At 33.4% G+C, this 20,294-nt stretch overlaps 2 protein-coding genes and 1 pseudogene across 2 annotated transcripts; 1 reads left to right on the top strand and 2 right to left on the bottom strand.

Moving 5' to 3' along the window:
• Positions 1–3,350: 3,350 nt before the first annotated feature.
• LOC110726718 lies at positions 3,351–4,518 on the bottom strand (annotated as a pseudogene).
• Positions 4,519–5,795: 1,277 nt separating this feature from the next.
• Positions 5,796–16,299, top strand: LOC110729473 (uncharacterized protein At5g03900, chloroplastic-like). The gene is made up of 13 exons (XM_021909210.1): positions 5,796–6,414; positions 7,419–7,526; positions 7,627–7,727; positions 7,831–7,920; positions 8,184–8,256; positions 8,362–8,427; positions 9,754–9,837; positions 11,398–11,463; positions 12,828–12,967; positions 13,057–13,143; positions 13,233–13,296; positions 13,449–13,592; positions 15,489–16,299. The coding sequence occupies exons 1-13, from the start codon at positions 5,962–5,964 to the stop codon at positions 15,630–15,632; spliced, it is 1,620 nt and encodes a 539-aa protein (XP_021764902.1). The 5' UTR covers positions 5,796–5,961; the 3' UTR covers positions 15,633–16,299.
• A 1,244-nt stretch (positions 16,300–17,543) lies between these two features.
• LOC110729464 (glucosamine 6-phosphate N-acetyltransferase-like) lies at positions 17,544–19,543 on the bottom strand. Its single transcript, XM_021909199.1, has 2 exons — positions 19,378–19,543; positions 17,544–18,236 (listed from the first exon to the last, which is right to left on the bottom strand). The coding sequence occupies exon 2, from the start codon at positions 18,213–18,215 to the stop codon at positions 17,742–17,744; it is 474 nt and encodes a 157-aa protein (XP_021764891.1). The 5' UTR covers positions 18,216–18,236; positions 19,378–19,543; the 3' UTR covers positions 17,544–17,741.
• Positions 19,544–20,294: the final 751 nt, after the last annotated feature.

Here is a 20,294-nt window from a genome sequence, read left to right as displayed (position 1 = left end):
ACCAAAAATTATGTGGCCCTATTTTAGTGTTCTTCGTCTTAATTCCATTTACTCCGTTTTAGTTTAATCACGGTAGTTTGATTAACACATATAATGTACAACTTTGACCATTAATATTAAGTTACCAGACACATGCAATATAAGAAATCTATATGGCTTGTTTTTCATTTTCTGTAATGTTATCTACCTTATTCTAATGATAATAAAAAAAAAAGGGGAGGTTTTGAAGAATAGGTAGCTTTTTAATATGTTAGTAAAGGATGGTAGGTTTTTTTTTTTATTTTTTGTTTTAAAGATGGTTTTTTTTTAAAAAAAAATGGTAGTTATATTTAGAAAAGGATGGTAGTTTTTTTAAAAAAGAAAATAAAAGATGAGAGGGGTATTTTGAGAAAGTAAAATTTATCACCCAAAACCCCTTCACTTTATATATTACTATAGATTTATTAATTCATTAAATACAGAATATTACTACTAGGAAGATTATATAATGAAAATTATCATGAAGACTAATCTAAAAACATTTAACATGACAGCATTTATTTTTTATATACTTCATAGTTGTACAATGTACACTAGTATAAATTATAGTCAACGTAAGTATACATATGAATTATAAAAAATTCAACACATCGTGATTAATCTAAAGTGGATATGTATCTTATTTTATTAGTCTTGAACTTAGTATCATCTCTTTATTACTTATCTTATTTAAACTAAGCTAGACCCTAAGTCGATCTAAATTAAATTTGGTTGAAATGAGCTATAGCGTGGTATTGTTTTGTTATGGTGGTTTTATGAAGTAGTGGGATAGTGGGTAGAAATTTATTTATTTATTTATTATTATTTTTTTTAATTCATAGGTAACTATTTTGCGGGCTGAATAAATAGATAACTTAACTTTTAAATAAACAAGCTGTGAGACACACGCTAATTGCGTGTGCAATATAAGAAATCTATATGCATGGCTCGATTTTTTTTTTTTTAAAAATATTATCTATCTTATTCTAATTAAAAAAAATAGTTGGTTTATAATAAATTGATGAAGTCATGGAGGTTAATAGTAGGATATTAAATGAAGGTATTTTTTTTGAATAAAAATGGTGTGGTTATATTTTTTAAATGATGGTAGTTTTTTTTTACAAAAAATAGAAGATGAAAGGGGTATTTTGGGAAAGTAAAATCTATCACCCAAAACTCCCTTTCACTTTATATATTACTCATACTATATATACTATAATTATCATACATTTATTTCCCAAATTATCCAAAATTACTTACGGAGTTAAACTATGGGTATGTTTGGCAATACTAGCGGTAGAGGGTAGCGGGTAGTTGTTGAGTAGAGGGTAGGTGTCAACAAGTAGCGGGTGAAGGTTAGCTGTCAAAGTAGCGGTTGATAGTATGAGTGTTTGGTAAAACTAGCGGTTGGATTATGTAAAAACAATAAAATTTATTAAACTTATTAATTAAATTATTAATTTATTATAAAATCAGTAATTTAAAGTCATAAATATAATAATAATAATAATAATATGAAAAATTACATAGGTACTAGTATAAAAAAAAAACATTTGTCCTCATCATAAAAAACAATAATTAATATAAAAAAATAAAAGCAATTCCATAAAAGAGAATACTAGTGTTTCTTATAATAACCGACGTCACTCATTTCTCGCCTTCCATAAAGTAGCTGCTATTTTGTCACGAAGGATTTTCATTTCAGTACAACTTTCTATGCTATTTTGACCATGCGAAGTAACACGAACATCAGGAAGCTCACAAGAAGGTATAAAATTAGGATAATCCTCTAACACTCGAAAAAGGGGATCTTCTGGAGAATTTATTCGGATATAGTTATGTAGTGAATGTTGCAACCACAATCCTTATTTGTGTCTCAATGCTAATAAATTGTGGCATACTTCTTAGTATCTTCCACCCTTGCTACAAAACTCCAAAATATCTCTCAATGCAACTTCGAAGAGACGAGTGCCAACGATTAAAAGTTTCACGATCATTTTTTGGAGGCTCGTATTCAAATTGTGACTTATGATATCTTGTCTTCGGATATGGTACAAAATAACCTTTTCGATCTGGATACCCTTTGTCAGCCAAATAGTACTTACCTATCATAATATAAAGATAAATAACATTAACATAAACCACCTAATTAATTACCTAGAGATAATATATAATATAAATTAAAAGAATTTATACACACCTTCAGGCGGTTTAGGAAACTCAAAAGCTGGAGATTCAATTGCATGAAGAAATACACAAGTATCATGCGCGGAACCTTCCCAACCCACTGATACAAACGTGAAACACATATCAAAATCACAGGTAGCTAATACATTAAATGTAAGAATTCCTTTTCTTCCTCTATAAGGCATTTGTAGGGCCTCTGGTATACATGCCTCTATATGTGTACCATCAATACATCCAATACAATCCTGAAATATAATCAATATTAGTCTTCATATTAAAACTTTACATGATGACAACACTACAAAAATGAAAAAAAAATTACCTTGAAGTAAGGCATCTATCTTGAATCTTTTGTTATTTTTTCCGGCACACGTGTAAAAGTTGGATCATACGGTCTTATAATATCATATGCAAGCCCCTTGATTTTTCGACAAGAAATTGAATTGAGGACATCATAAATTGCCCTACTTATAGCTTCACTAGAACGTTGAAAACGCTCACCAAGAACTCTATTTGAGGCACCTTGAGCAATTGCATTTAAAAAAATACCAACTTTCTCACGAATAGACATATTACAACTAGAGTTTAGTCCATATTTCGATGATAGATCATTACTTAATCTTAAAAATAATTGTGGCTCCATTCTAAATGCATTGACACATCGAATAGGATTGCCAATCAACATTTCTTTTACCCACATCTCTCCTGTTAGGATTGTAGTCATGCATGGTTCTTTATACATGTATTTATAAAAATATGTAGACGTCATATATATTGTAAATGCAATTGCAATACAAAGTTTGCGCATTCTTTCCTCATCAATATCCATATTAATAACAATCCTGTCAATTATAAAAATAAGTCATGAATAAAACTATCATAAAAAATACTGAAAAACTTCTCTAGGAAAAACACACATAACACAAATAATCCAAATATTTCACAAAGAACAAATCTACATTTTTTTTATTTTTTTTTTGGTTCATATGAGCCACTAGGGCGGGGATAAGAATCGATCCCAGGATCACCTGGAACCGGGAGGAAAGCTCTTACCAACTGAGCTATCCGCCACTCTCATCTACATTTTTATTTTACCACTAGAGCAAACAAAACATTGATTCCTAAACTACTCCTAGTTATTACCCTTAATATATATATAGATATTCTTACCACTTAGCTCTACTATCATCATCCGCCATACTAAAAAAAATCTCTCTTTTAGTTGCATCTCCAATGACAGTAGTAGCAAAGCACCAAAACTCACTATGTTTCTCCAAATACTCATGTTCCATAATACGACTAATGGTATTCATTGGTGTAGAAATCGTGGACACGTTTGATGTACTACTTTGACTAATTTGTTTAACACATTCTGTCATTTCAATAATTCCCTTAGATAACATTGTAGATCCTGCTGATTGTCTTCTTGTATGTTTCACTTGACCACTATTAGACTTTAATGGAGGCTGCTTTTGAATCTTACTAGAAGAATGAGTTTCATTGTTTGCAGCTTCACGAGTCACTTGTGATGACCTACTTCCCGAACTACCTAAATTTGCATCATTACGTGCTTTGCTCTATAAAATGTTGAAAAAAAATTCCCCTCATCATTAAGTAAATCTTGAGCATATTGGTCACTTGGAAAATAGGTATCGCCACCATCATTTTCAAAGTTCCCTTCCTCTAAATTTTCATTTTGTATGGTAAGATCTTCAATGGGGTCTATTGAGGGCACATAAACACTATCTCCTACTGCATAAGAATCTCCAAACAATTGTTCCCACTTTTTTTCAAGCTCCAAGTTTACACCCCTTAGTTAAAACTTTTGAAATTCTGAATTTTCCTACATTAAATTATTATAAAAATTAAAATTTTATTAAAAATAATTTCATACTATAATTGTTAATATAAAGACTATATAATAAATTAAATTGTGAATTATACATACCTTGATTTTTCTTTGCCACTATTCATTTGTAGCGTCAATTTTTCCCGACTCTGGATCCCATCCTATACCCGTCTCCGATTGTTTTAACTTTTTCCAATTACGCCAATCTTTTCTCATTGTATCATATTTGTTCTTGCAAGTATTTGGATTACTTAATTCACGACCGAATTTTTTTTCGACATCCGTTTGAATTTCCTTCCACCTAAAAAATTGTGCCTTCTCATTATCATTTATAAATGCAAGACAAACTTCACATAGGATGATTGAATCCTTGTCACTCCACCTAAAAAATTGTGCCTTCCCATTATCCTTTGTTATTCTTTTGTTACTCGATGAGGCCATCTAACTACCAAACACATAAAATCATCAATAATTCAACCAAGTATTAATATGGTTGTCAACCTCTCACACAATTAACATAAAAAAATATAATTAAATCATTATGATAATTGGTAATTTGGTATCATCATGATAAGTGGTATCACATGAAAATAAATGCAAAATTCAATATATTGATATTGCTATATGATTTCAATTACAATAATAATGATTAATGTACCTAACTCTACAATGTAACAATGCAAGCTATTGATTAATGACTAATGTACCTAACCCTACAAGAGTAATAGCTTCTCCTGACAACTTGTATTTCTGTATAATTTCAACTACAATACAATTTGCGGGTGCCTATACATCTTACATAGAATATGATCCTATCCTTTTCTTTCTTCCATTATAATTTTTCCCTTCAATTTATTTATATATATATATTTTTTTTTACATGAATGTATCAATCAAGATAAAATTCATTCCATTAATAGGTCCCATATAATCTTACTGTAAACTTTCATCAATAGCACAATTTCAACACTCATTATTAACCAAAATCGACAAACAACCCATCAAACAAATAACCACAAAATCAACAATTTAACGTAGATAAGAGATTCAAAGAACAAGAAAAGGATCACAAATAGCAGCTAAATAAATTCGCTGAATTTCACCATAAGCGGAGAGAATTTCACAGAGTTTCAATCTAATAATTCATTTATGCATGATAATCTAATAATATTATCACATATGTTTCTCAATATATATATATATATTAAATCAGTCGAGAATAAATTCTATCAAATTGCACCAAAGGTTATAATTTATCATCTTGTGTAATTTTCCCAAAAGATGAATTGAATTAATTATATATATATATATATATATATATATATATATATATTCAGAATTTCAATCAAAAAATTTCATAAAAAAAAAAAATCAATGAAACAAGGAGAGGGATAAATTTAAGGAGAATACTTACTTGAACAATGATAATCACCAATCCAATATTGATGATGTAGGAATTTGAAAGAAGATGAAAACTTGAAAAGTTGTTGGACTTGATGACAGTAGTAGTCAGAATATTATAACTTGCACCGCTACTTTTTTTTGGAGGAAACGCTTGTTTCTCTAACGTTTGAGAAAATCTTTCTAACCACTACCCGCTACTTTTTCAAACACCACTAATTTTACCTAATAGTGTTTTGACCTAGTCAAAACGCTATCCGCTACTTAAAAAACTACCACAAAAAAGGCCCATATATGGAGACGAACTGAAGCCTTTTACTTATAATAGCAAAGGCATAATTGAAGTAGGATGAAAAGATTCAAAGTGGCTACTCTTCTCTTTGTGAACCACTCACCTCCAAATCATGAAATTATCACACTTCCAACACAACTCAACCTTTGTAATAAACCTTCAAAAGAACCTGTAATGTAAACCAAACCCTTTTCTCCTTCATTCAACCTTTCAAATGACATCCATGATTTCAATCTGTCTTTCTTCAACTCCCAAATCCCGCCATTTTTCTCTCTCCAGAAACTTCTCAATCAATCCCATTTCTTCATCTTCTTCTTCCGCCATTAATGTCGTATTCAAGCACCATCATCCTTCCTTTCAAAGATTCAACTTACCATTGTCAATTCCTCGTGTTTTGTCGCGCAATCTGAGGAAGAATTCTAGGGTTAGAATTACGACTATTAGAGCTAGCAGTAGTAGCATCGATGTTGCGACGTCGTTTAAGCCGGGGAAATTGGTGGAGAGCGATAAACTTCCGTCCGATGTTCGAAAGCGAGCTATGGACGCCATTGATTCTTCTGGAGGAAGAGTCACTATTGGTGATATTGCTAGCAAAGCTGGCCTTAAATTGAATGAAGCTCAGAAAGCTTTGCAAGCACTTGCTGCTGATACTGAGGGTTTCTTAGAGGTATAATTATGAATATGAATTTGATTTTGAAGTTAATTTAATTTTCTAGTAGTCTTATTGTAATCATTAATCTGTTAAATTGTTTGTTTGATTGAATGATATTTTATAAATTTTGGCATATATATTTTGTGGCTAGTTGTTTGTAATTGTGAGATTATTCATTATATAATGTAAAAATAGCAAATTGAATTAAATGGGTGATTGTAAAACTGTAATTTGTGAGGAGAAATTTTGTGCGCTTGCTTTACACGATTGGCGATTTATCAGTTTATCACTAGTCGCGCCTAATGATGGTAGGAGACTACGAACTAGTAAACATCAAAGGCCTAATGATGGTAGGAGACTACGAACTAGTAAACATCAAAGGAGGTTTTTCAGTCATAGTTCGGGTTACAATCGACTAGATCAGTTCAGTCAAGTGATTAAAGCAATTAGTAAAATTTGTAAAGTCTATTACTCAAGGCGATGTCAGTGCATTACTCCCTTAGCTTAAAGGAGCCGGAGGTATCAAAATGGTGTTATTGATTTCTTTCTTTCTTTGGACAGCTAGGTATTTAATGCTTTATCAAAATTTGCCACTCCATGTATTAAGAACAATCACACTTGATGCAACTTTCACCGCCTAATTAAATCCTCAATTACCTGTTTTTGTTGATGTAAGGTAATTCATACTCATGCATGAAGAACAGTCACATTTGATGCAAATTTCACTGCCTAATTAAATCCTCAATTACCTGTTTTTGTTGATGTAAGTATGACTTTCCTGTTCGGTTGGTGGTGATTTTATGCTTTGCCGCTTTGCAGTTTGCACTGCTACTTGTCCTCTAAAATCCCAGCATATACTTTTTGCTGATTCATTTGTACCTCTTCATCTTTCTGTGTGATTTATTCCTAGCCATTCCACAATTTAAATTTTCTATTATTATTGTCAATGTCATCTTATTGCATGTCTTTGGCGTTTATAGGTCTTGATGTTCAGTTTTTTCATTGCAAATGCTTAACAGGTCTCAGATGAAGGTGATGTTCTCTATGTTTTCCCAAAGGATTATCGTTCAAGGCTTGTGGGTAAATCCTTCAGGATGAAAATTGAACCCTGGGCTGATAAGGCAAAGGTATTATTATCTTTTAATTATCATGGAAATCAATGATTTTTTAGGTTTATTCTTTGGATTTTTTTCTTCTTGTCAACACCTCTGCTAATTTTTTTGGCAGTCTGGAGCTGAATATCTTATAAGGGTTTCATTTGGGACAACATTAATTGCTTCAATTATTCTTGTGTTTACAGCAATTCTTATAGCGGCCTCAAGTGGAAGGTATGTTTTCAATGTTTTGTCCACAAGTCATTGTCATATTATCGTCATTCCCAAATCCAGTACCATGATCTGACAAACTTCCTATACATACTGGTTTTGACAGTGAAGACGACAGTCGTAAGAGGCGAGGAGGTAGATCATTTAGTTCGGGTCCAAATATCAGCTTCTTTGTTAACCCAGCAGATTTATTTTGGTAAAGATTTGTTCTTTCAATCAATTATGCTTTATTGCTATGGAGTACTTTCTTGTTCTCCTATCTGTTGAACAAGAATAACTTTGGATCATGGCTCAATGTTTTCTTTTAATTGATTGCCATCCGTTTTTGGTTATATTGCTTGAGAAGTTTCCCTGAGAATGTCCCTTTATATTTGCTCTCTGTTTTATCTTGAGAAATCTCAGACTTGTCTGTTTCTGGTGAAACTTCTTTGAGATTTTTGTTTCCGTTTTTCCTTTTAGGTACACTGATATAAATTACTATAGGAGAACTCAAAGAAGAGGGAATAATGAAGGCATGAACTTCATTGAGTCTGTGAGTCAGAATAATGCTTCAATTTTCTGATAGTGGAAAATATTTCATCTTTATGTTTTGGGGGAGAGGGGTTTGAGCATTAAATTATTTGACATTATGCTGTAGGTTTTCTCATTTGTATTTGGTGATGGTGATCCAAACCAAGGAATTGAAGAAGAGAGGTGGAAGCTGGTAATATTTTAGCATTGCATCTAGTAATCAGTTGCTTTCTAAGCTTTATGCTGTGTTATCCATGTTCTGAGTTGGTACTCCTTCCTGTCAGACTAGTAAATGCTTTTCTCCCAATCTTTCAGTCTAGTTATCTTTTTGCTTATTGGGGGGGGGGGGGGTGTTGTTTTTTATTTTTGAGAGATCTTATAAATATGTTAGGTTTTAAAGTCAAGGGTGATGTTTGTTTTCATTGTTGAGAAATTCATTTTTTAACTGCCATAGTGTGTTTTTTTCCTTACTCTCTCTCTCTTTATTTTTCTATTTTTTTAATTATATCTTCTTTAATTTTTAAAATAATGACCTGAAGCACAGTCAATGTATACAGGCATGGGATGACAGATGCCATTGTGTTAGGTTGCTCCAGAATCGAGCTAATGAAATATGACATTAGTACTGAATGTCTGAATTTGTATAGGCACCAACCACACCAATCATTACGTCTACAAGATATATTGTGAATGATTAATGCTAGTATTGCAGAATGTACTAAAAAAGTTAAAAGAAAATCTGTTATCTTAGAGTTCATTCTGTCAAACTTTTTGTCTCAATGGAGGATACATCTAGCACTTTAGCAGCATGACTTATAAAGTAAGATCTTTGATGCAAGATCAAATAACTAGGACTTGATGTGAGAAGAGGTCAAGCTACTAAGGTCATAGGGTTTACCTTCTCAGCTTAGTTAGTTCTCAACCCCAAATCACCTCTGATTTAAGGTTAATAAGATCTGAATCATCTGATAAATATGTAATGAACAGTATCTTCTCATAGTAATGATCATGGACAAAAATCTTGTTTGCTGTTGCAATCGTGGTAACAGTCACGGAACAATTACAGACAACACAGCTGGTTTGAGGCTGTTGCTGGCTAATGTCCTGGTTACAGTAAGCTCAAAAACCTATAAAATTTGGTTAAGACATGGTTTGAGGCCAAGATTGATATCACGGTGATGATATGAATTATGAATCGTAGTATATAGTGTTGTTGAGCTAATGCCAGCAAGTCAGCAAACTAATGGATGAACTTGTTAGTGAGTAGATCTTCAGTACTTTGTTTTGTTCTCAATTTTCATTTCCTCTTTCTCTGCCCTTGCACAACCTAACCCTTTTGCCTGTGACTCAACCTTCAATTTTTCTATTATCCTGAGTGTCCTTTTTGCATTGATGGTATACTGGTCTTTTTATTTAAGGTCAAAATATATGCTTGTCCAATTGATTCATTTAATGTAAATATGTTTTCATTTGATCATCTTATTACTGCTTTAATGTTACAATTTAATGATTTTGGCAGATAGGACAGTACATAGCGTCAAATGGTGGAGTGATTACAGCTGAAGAACTTGCACCCTATCTGGATGTGCTGACAGAAGAAGAGGTTGGTTCCTGGGTGCTCTTAAACGAGTATAAAGTTTTTTATTTTTTATTTTTTATTATTTTTTTATATATATTTGTTGTTGTTTTTGTTGTTGTTGCTGCTGCTACTGCTACTGCCAGCAGGATAAAATCTTGACATGCATCATGTTCCAATTTTCTAATTTAAGATGAATCTATGAAAGAGGCTTTTAGAAGTACAAAGAAAATTAAATTAGTGGAAATAATGATGCCTCAGGCAAACAAAGACATTGAATACTAAATGCTTACATTTTGTCTATTATAGCACTTAAAATGAAAAGGTAACCTCCAGTATCGTTTATTTGAGTATTGGATTTCTGTAAATTTTTGCTTTGGTGACACTTAATTCCGGAAATAGCTTCTTCCTGAATAGTTAAGGCTCATGTAATCAAAATGGCCATGCGTGATCATGTTCCTGTCACTGGAAAGTTGTTATTCTATCTGTATTCATCTAACTTAAAATTCAGGACCTTCAAGTTAGAAACCTCAAATTCTGTTTCTTAAAAACTTTGAAAATCATATGCTCCTAAACCTTCATGGAAACTCTATTATCAATACAGTTCTTGCCCTTCCTTCATTGCCCTACCTCCCTCATCAAAATGATTCACTGTTGGATTTTGTATCATTTGCTAACAAAAATTATTCGGGCAAACAGCCATACACCTTCCTTCATTTCCCTACCTCCCCCATCAAAATGATTCACTGTTGCATATATATAATTTGCTTACAAAAATTATTCGGGCAAACAGTCATTAGTACCTTAATATAGTTGTACACTTCTAGTAAGAGTCTTTAGTGTTAGGAATGGAAAGAGGAATAGAATACACGGAAACTCTTAAACGAGATCAAAGTCGGAGGCTGGAATTGATTGTGTGGATATTTTTGCCTTGCTGTGTACGCTGTGCCTTCTGAATGCCATGTATGGAATACAAACTTTTAAAAAATCTTGACAAAGAAAGGTAATTGTGGGAAAGAGAAGAAGGGGAAATTTAAAGGGGAAGAGACTGTTTAAGTTGTGGTGGGACTTCGGCATGTGAAATTTATCTCTGAACTCAAAAGTCAGAACACCTTTTTACAGTAAGGAAGATATCTCTAGTGAAAAGGCTTGAGATCCATACTCAGCAGTTCGAACAGCCAAACCAACCAATAAACAAAAAAAGGTTTCATATAATTATATTCCAGTTTTTTTCTTGAAGCTGGACTTTTTTTCACTACTATCTTCGCAAGCCCTATTCTTCGAGTTTAAAAATTCTAAATACTTGTTGATGTGACAGAGTTACAATGTTGAAAACTTCTTCCAGTGGTTTTGTCTGCTTATTATCTGAAAAAGGGAATAGGTTCCAGGCTTTGTTTCTTAATTCTATTTGAATAGTTGCCTAAGCTGTGTATATGCTTATATTGTTAATTAAAATAGTGAGCCTTTAAGCACATGCAGACATGCAGTGAATTTTCTAACTTGCTGAGGCATTTGTTTTTCTATCTAAATAAACTTTTGCTACTTACCATATTGTTGATGATTAAGCTTTCATCGTTGTCCTTTCAGAGTGATGACTCGTATATATTACCTGTGCTTCTACGGTTTGATGGTCAGCCAGAAGTAGATGAAGAGGTTTGAATCGTGAACTCATATTGCTGTCTTCTCCCTTTATTATTACTCTATATTTGACATTTTAGCTGTGCTATTTTTATAAAATTGCTACCATGATAGCTAACCATGTCCGGGGAGCTATTTCGGTTTGGCCTTATGTCACAAATTTAGTTGTTGACAACATTAATGAGAGAAAGTATGTAAAAAATTATTTTAGGGGAATAAATGTCTGTACACTATTCTTAAGAGTTAAAAAAAAAAAGGCAATTGACATTAATGAGGGCAAATAAGTAAAAAACATTTTATAGAGGGTATAATTGTCCAAACACTATTCATAAAAGTTATCTAAAACTTTTTAAAAGGTATGGATGGATTAATTTACTTGGTCTTTTCTGGGGGCACTTTCTCTCTTGCAACCGTGGACTTAACTCTCTTTTGTAGACGGTGCAATGGGACTTAAGCATGTGTGTATTTCACAACTTCAATGTTGACAAAGAGAGAAATGACAGCATTTATGAAGTTGGATTACTTGGATAGGTAAATTAGATTGAAAGAAGGCAGTTGCTTGTTGAATGCAATCCTGATTCTAAAAAAAGTTATAAGACGATAAATAAAATAGCTAAAAGAACCTTAAATAAAAGAGTTAAAATAGGAAGGAACATACCTTTTACCTATGCAGAGAAGTGATAAATGCCTAGGCTAAAATTGGGTGATATAGGGACTATGTACTTGAATTGGAAGGTCAAAATTAAACAGTTGTCATCAATCTTCTTGACCCAAAAATCATCCCATTTACCATTCATGCTCTCTAATTGTTATGACAAATGCAAGAAAGATTAAAGAATACGTGGTTCACTGTTGATGAGTTAGCCACATCCACAGATACGCGAGAGGAAAGTTTTATTGATCTTGAAGATAGTACAAATTACATAACAGTGGCTAGGTTAAATCCTAAGGATGACACTCCCAAAACAGAAAACGAAATAGGCCGAAAATAAGCACGAAAACAGAAAACCCTAGCCCACATGAATCCATCCGCTCTTAATTAATTTGATTTAGTGTCTAACGTGTGATTATTCACGTTTGGGTCATAATCAATAAAATTAAATGTCTAGCTAAATTGCTATTTATTAGGTTTGCTGTAGTAGTGCAAGTAAATTACCTTTTGGATTAAGGGTCTAATTGAGCCATGGAGCCGATGGAGGTGGTAACTATGCTATTCTGACTTTTGTGAGGTTAAGGGTAGGAGTTTCTCATTGTTTTTGTGCAAAGAGGCATTATACATTTGATGTCTTGCATAACCCAAGCTAGGTGTAGGTTTCATTAGTGTCATTGGACTTATGGTATTTTGTTAATTGTCTTGCAACTTTTCTGTTCATTTGCAGGGAAACATATTATACAGATTTCCATCACTTCAGCGAACTGCTTCCTCGGCAAGGACTGGAAGGAGAGAGTATGTTGGGAAACGATCATCAATTATGGATGGTATACAAAAGTTCTTCAAAGAAAATAAGTGGCAATTCAGGTATGTTTCATTAGCGTTGAGGACCTGAACACCTGATACCTTACCCTGCCTGTTTAGCAGTAATTAAGTTTTTCATTGTATACTTGCAGCAAAACCAGTGCTGCCGAGAGAGCAATGGTCATTGGATTGGGTGGACTGAATTTGTTTGGTGTGGTTATTCTTAGTACCATGCTTAAGTATGGCTCGATCAAAATATTGTTCTCTCTTCTTTGAATTAATTTTCATTTTCTAACTTCTAGTCTTCCAATATTATTTTTAAATTAAGGGACATGGCTGTAAAACCTAGTGGATTCCTCTCATTAGCTTCGACATTGTTGCCTGCGCTTCAGGTTTGTCTTGATCTTCTTCTATAGTACTGCTTGAGTGAAATTTGTTGATCCAGTTACACCTGACATTAGTAAATCTGCTTGAGTGAAATTTGTTGATCTGAGGAATTTTCTATTGTAATAGTATATGTTTGTTTTCAATGTAAACTTTGTAGGTTTATGCTGGCTCTTTCTTTGCAATACCCTTGGTTCGCTGGTTATTGACTCTCAAGAAAAATTCTGAAATAGAAAAACGGAATCAAGTGAGAAATCTACGAGCTCGGGCACTTGAATCACCCGATCTTTCTCTAAGACGCAAGGTAAGTTTTCCAGTGCACATGTTCAATCATAATCATTATTGAATTTTATGTCGTTGCTAGATGGTTTTGCTGAATTTATCATTTAACGTGGAAGATCTCAGTTATTTCATGAAGTGTTTTCTAAAATCTTCTATGCTGGATCTTTCTTGACACCTCTAGGAATGTGTCTGTGGGAGTGTTTCTGCATCTTCTTGACAAATTTTTATCTAGAAGCTCTCATACTTTATCTAGGAACTCTTGGTATCTTGCTTTTTGTTAAAGGTGGAAATTAGGTGAAATTTGGCTAAATTTGCTGATTATTAAAGGTTTTATGAGATGAGGTGCTTTGCTAATTGTTATAGGAACCTTTTCTGCCAGCATAGGGCCACACACTAGCCCCATTTATTCTATAGAAACACCACAATAGCCCTTGTGGATCAATTCAGGATATTCTTCCATGTGGACAATGATGATGTCAGCAACTTTTGTTTTAGTACATTTATAGATAATATTCAAAGTATTGACCGGAAGCATTGCTTGGGCCTAGTACTAGTTACCAGATTAATAACAAAGAGCCAATTTTGCTCCGTTTGTTCAATATTGACATTCATAGAAGTCATGGACAACATTAAAAAACCTTGTTGTAGATTTCCTCTCTGTAAGTCTTTACTAATGATAACTCTCTTTCCTCATGTTCTTATGCTATGAGAGGCTAATAGCCTTAGAGTTGTTGATTTTATTAGTATGCTTGTGCTTTCTATATTCTAATGGTTACATATGCAGATATGCCCCTTGATATGATAACTCTCTTTCCTCATCATCTTTTTTGAGTGACCTATATGTTGTTGTTTTGGGTTGGTTATATTAGTTATATGTCTATTATGATGTGAGGGTAATTAGGTGGTAAAAAGACGCTTGATGTTCTAGGAAAATACTAGGCCAGTGGTCTAGTTAGGATAAGTCCTATCCTTTTAATGTTTAGTTCTACATGGTTTTACTTGTTCTTTTATACTTGAAATTTACATGTAGAAAAAAGATGTATTTTATTATTGTTAGGTGTCCTAGTTCAATTAGATATTCTTTATTACTCCCTCCGTATTTTATTACTTGTTCCATTTCTCCATGCGCGAAGTTTTAGGAGCAATAGTCGAAAGTAATAAAATATTATGAAAGTGGGGTCGGTTGAAAAAAATTAAAAAAAAAAAATCCGAAAAAGCAAAAGTGAGTATAGGTAGGAGGAGAGAGAATATGAAAAATATTAAAATATAATATAAGGGGATCACTAGTGGGGAGGAAATGGAGCAAGTAATAAAATACAGCTGCGAAAGAAAAGTGGAGCAAGTAAAATGCAAATAAAATATGGAGGGAGTATGTTATTTAGGATCTTTTGGTGGATTGTTGTAGAATTTATTTTGCCACAAATAATCGGCCTATATTCCATTTATTATTTAAGGATATTTAAATAATCTTCTTGTTACTAAAATTGAAATTTTTTTCACTCAACCCATGTGAAGTGGAGCCTTCTACTAACTCTCTCTTCCTCACACTCTGACCGCACTTTACCAAAATACGTGTTTCCAAATCTTACAAGAATATTATTTGAGGACAGAAGGAGTATGTAAAGGTCTTTCAGGTATTACTATTTTATTAGATTTTTTGAAGTCTTTTGATCTAGCACAATCATATCACCCCGTGTTTCTTACTTAAGTTGCAATCAAAACATTACTATTGCAACTTTATGATTTTGCTTCTGCAGAACTATATTTGGCCATTTGATGGTTCAGTTTTCACCTATTCTAAGCTCCTGTGTTAATTTACCTGTTTAGTTTTGTCTCTAGTTCTTGGCTGACTAACGTGATTATTACTATTAACGTGTTTAATTTTTATTTTTCACAAGCTAACGTGATTATCATTCAGCTTTTGAGTGCTAGGGACATGGCACAGAGAACATTCATTGGTAAGGAGAGGATTGTATACAGCACAGAAAAGGGTCTAGATGAGCAAGACTATGAAGAGCGGGAATGGACCAGAAGATTTGAAGAACTTGAGAGGTTAGACTGACAAACACGTAGTAACCTGTAAATGTATTATTTTTGCTAGTCCAAGAAGGTGTAGAGTGATGCAGATAGTATATTTGTATTTTAGCAAAGGAAAAGAAAGCTTATTGGTTTGGTTCAGTATTTGTCGACATTGGTCAAAACCGAGTCCCAGAAAATTAGTTGCCTTCATACTTGTCTTTTGGCTTGGACATGGTCAGTCTGTACAGTACGGTTTATACGACTGAAGGCAATTACTGTGGAACGGTGGTGGGCTGTGTGGAACATGCTCGATGAATTCACTAACATCGATGCAATCTCTCAAGTTTGCAAAATAAGTTGCTCTATTAGCAGTAGGATTGTACATTTTCAGTGTATATGTAAAAGTTGATGCGCTTTTGGATATTCAATATATATTTATGTATTCACTATTTTTGTTTTTTTGAAACAATGTATTCACTATTTAAGCTGATTCTTTGGGTGATTAACTAGAATATTCTAGTACTTTCTTTTTTCCCAAAATAAAAGTTTCATTTTTTTTTTTTTTTTTTTTATAAAACTTTGCCTCAAATAAAAGTCTCATTTTACCTTTGTCAATTTCATTCCCTTTTATACAATCAAGCCTGCTTTCATTTATTTATTATTATTTTTTTTGTTCACTTTTAAGCTGCCAATCACACTATCCAAATTCTTGGGAACTTTGGTCCACACTCTCTAATCTTCATAATCGGCGTTGAGCTTGCTAAACTATGGGCTACCATTTCCAGTTTTACATAGGAGGAGAGAATTAAAGTTAGCACCAAGCTTAACAATGTCTTAAACATGTCTAGAATTGATGCTTCTTACAAATTTCTCTTGAAATGGCTATACATCTTGCATTAAATTACAAGTATGGCGTGCCGGAGTCCAGCTTTGAAGGAAATAATAAGGCCATGACAGGATGCCAGCGCCCTTGCAATATGCACTAGATCCCAAAAGCTCCCTCTTCTTTGAGCAAGTGTAATCTACATGAAATCTCCAACACTATTTCTTTACAGCACCAATGCTGCAAGAGCCTTCATTGAAAGTGGCAGGATGGCAGCATCTGAATTGATCTTATGTGTGTTTGTTGGGGGGGTTATGCGCTACCTCTTTCCTTGTACTGCATCCTTCTCCAACTGTACGTGCGCTGTCCTTCAAAATTCATACTATTTAAATCACCCAAAATATACACCACCGGTTCTTATCCTTGTTGATACTATCACAGAATCACACCAATTCTATAGAAAGCTCATTCATTGTCCAGTATCAACAAAAAGGGGAATAATGTACCCCAAACTTTTTGCTGCAGAACATTGAGAAGCAAGTGGCTCACTGCCTCCTCTTGCCTCCTCACGTTTTGGGCACTGACTGTCAATTCGAGTATCCCTACGACTCTACAAGCCAAACTATCCTTGACTGGAATACGGAGTAACATTTTTCTTTGTTCACCACCCAAAATTACAGACTTTTGGGGGACTTCCGCTACCCAAAATTTTCTTTGAAGCTTCTTTGTGCTTCTATCTGATGCAGAGGCCTGATTTGAATTGTATGATTCTCTGTCAAGATGACAGGCACCTATCATGAATTAATGCACCAATCTTATTCATTCCTAGGAAGTGAAACTCTCAAGAATTTGCAAATAAACAGTAAGTGGAAACATACAATCACTTTGTATCTGCATCACACATTTGCATACATCCACATGAAAGTGCAAGAGTTTGTTCTCTTTCCAAGACAGAATTGTAGTATAATCCCTTGCCTTTCAATTTCGCTCCATATGTTCAAGGGAATCACGATTATACACCACTTGTTGGAGTTGTCCCATTATCCCAATTCCTCGTAAATGAGGATATGACATGATAAAAAATAATGAAGTATATTTTTGCTGGCTAAATTATTTTTATAAACAAGTAAATTCAGAACTCGAATTTGGTCATTTTATTACTAGAGTATTTTAAAATAATACAAAGTACAAAAATTGTGACCATTCCCTCAAATGGTGAAGTCATGGAGTGTTGTACGATGATTACAATCTGTCAAAATCAGCCTGCCCAACTATTATTGCAGTAAAGCATACACATATGCAAGAAGTACGAAAACACAAGGAAAACTCTCACCAAGGGAAATACTTGACCATCTGAATTTCCTTTTCCTTAAATCCACATTTCTCATAAAACGCTTTGTTCTCAGTAGAACAGTCAAGGATAACTTTGTAGCATCCAATTGATCGTGCATGTTTAGTGAGGAACTCAATCATTTTCTTACCCAATTGCTTCCCTCGTGCATTAGCATCGACTACCAGATCTTCGATGTGACCAACCTTACCACAATTTCTAATAAATTTCTTCTCAATGAATACACTTCCTGTTGCTACAATCTTTCCAGTGTCATTATCTTCTACTACACATATAATATGGTCATCCCCCTCAGAGGCAAGCTCCTTAAATCTATCCTCAAATTCCTTGTCTGAGACTGAGTCGCAAACTGTCAGCTGACGCAACAGCTCTATAAAACCTTTGTTTTTGTCAGCGAGATCTAGCCTTCTAATTTTGCACTTTTGGTCATCATTAGAATGGTCAGCTAGCATATCTGTTTCTGGAGTGTGTTCCTATAAAAGAAACATATTCAGCTCGTGTTATATAGGTTAATACATTGCATAGCTACAAAGAGAAGGTACAAACAACTATAAACCCATTTGTCAGAACCAAATAAGATATGGACTTGGCAAAGGGACCTAGGCACCTAGCAAATCATGATTCATGGACTTAGCCAGTCGCACCTGACGGGACCAGCATGACTAGAAAGATTCTTTCATGGTTCATGGTTTATGTTGAGACACCTTAACAAGCAGAATCATATCAACAAACTAAAATTATTGAGACAAACAAATTGAATACAGTAAGTGCATGTTTGGTATTCATCTTGAAAATGAAATGAAATGGAAATAAAAGGAGGAAAGGGTATGTTAACTATTATCATTAAGTAGTTGTTTGGTATAAGAGTATAACCATAGATACCCCTTAATCATAATTCCCTTTCTTATCGAAGTTATCATTTGGTATAACTAAGGAAAGAAATCCCTTATACCACAATTACTTAAAATTCGTAAAGCCCCATTGTACATCCCTTCCTTTTTTTCCTACTACCACTGAAACTATCACATCTTTAATGTTCCTATCCAATTTTTTTTTTTTTTATTTTTTTTTTTTTTTTTTTTTTTTTTTTTTTTTTAATGCTCATACGTTCTAAAAGACCCCATATATATAATTTCGAGCAAATAATTTTGAATACAATACAAATTTAAACAGACTACAATATAATTGAGCTAACATAAACCATATAATCAATGTCATCAATTTACTAGAATATAATTTAAAGCATGATTGATCAAAACAACAGAAACAAAAATTAAGAAGTATTCACTAAATCAAAGATATGGCAGCTCAATTGCACAAGGTCAATAAGATATCTCAATATAATTATACTCTCATAACTTGTGCTCAACACAAATCCACATTCAAAAGAATCAATGCGAAATTAAGAAAAATTTAAGGAAACTAATACAATTAGGCCTGTCCCTGAGGCAGGGCAGGAGGGGCGGCAAACCTGGGCCCAGGGAAAAGAGCTCTGATTTCATAGTTGAATCCTAACATTAAAAGGTTGTGCAATACATTTTAGCAATATTTGATTCAATTATCTCATAATTTTAGGGATGTTTGATATGATGATAACAAATACAAACAACTTACCTCAGAAGCTGCTTCAATGGGGGATACAAGAACTAGATTCAACGGGAACGTCAACTGCGCTTCAATGGAGAACGTTGAATGCGCTTCAATGGATATCTGAGAGAGAGCAATTCAATGGGTTGGACGCCTTGGATCCCTATGACCCGCTACAGTTATTAATGTGTTAGATCCGTCTAATAAATAAATGGGCTGAGTCTTTATACGATCGTTCAATTATGGGGCAGGACAAACCTTACAAGGGTTTAGACTAAATCTGTTTTAAAAAGTACGGTGTATTAGTTTATCTTTACACTTCCATTTTTTAAATACTATCTTCACACACCAAAGCTTGTATAATTTGTTTGTATGTATTTTTATTATTTATTTATTTATTTATTTATTATAATTTTAATTTTGAAAACGACTGAAATTACATTAATTAAACTGAGTTTACAACAAACAAAAGGAAAGTGTGGTAACATACAAGTTATCATGTGTTTGCATATCAACATTAGAAGACAAAAACTTGTTCATAGGAAAAATATGCTCAAAAAATACAGCATCTCTAGCTTCACAAATTGATCTATCACTTAAAAGCATGAACCTATAGGCTGCACTATTATGAGCATATCCAATGAACACACAATCAAAAGTTTTAGACCCGATGGTGGATTTTTTTTAAATCCAGAAAGGCCACCTTAGCCAAACACCCCCACACTTTCAAAATTTTAAAATTTGGACTATATCCCTTCCAAAGTTCACAGGGGATTTTATCCAATTTTTTATGGGGCATTTTATTGAGAACATAACAAGCGGAAAGAACCACCTCTCCCCATAAATTATCGGATAAACCGGAACTAAGAAGCATGACATTCATAGTCTCTTTTACAGATTTATTTTTCCTTTCGGCAATACCATTAGATTGGGGTGTGTAAGGT

Source organism: Chenopodium quinoa, unplaced genomic scaffold, assembly GCF_001683475.1.
Source record: "Chenopodium quinoa cultivar QQ74 unplaced genomic scaffold, ASM168347v1, whole genome shotgun sequence".
NCBI classification, from domain to species: domain Eukaryota; kingdom Viridiplantae; phylum Streptophyta; class Magnoliopsida; order Caryophyllales; family Amaranthaceae; genus Chenopodium; species Chenopodium quinoa.
Note: the sequence above shows the minus strand (reverse complement) of the source record. Positions and strands in the feature narration are given on the sequence as shown.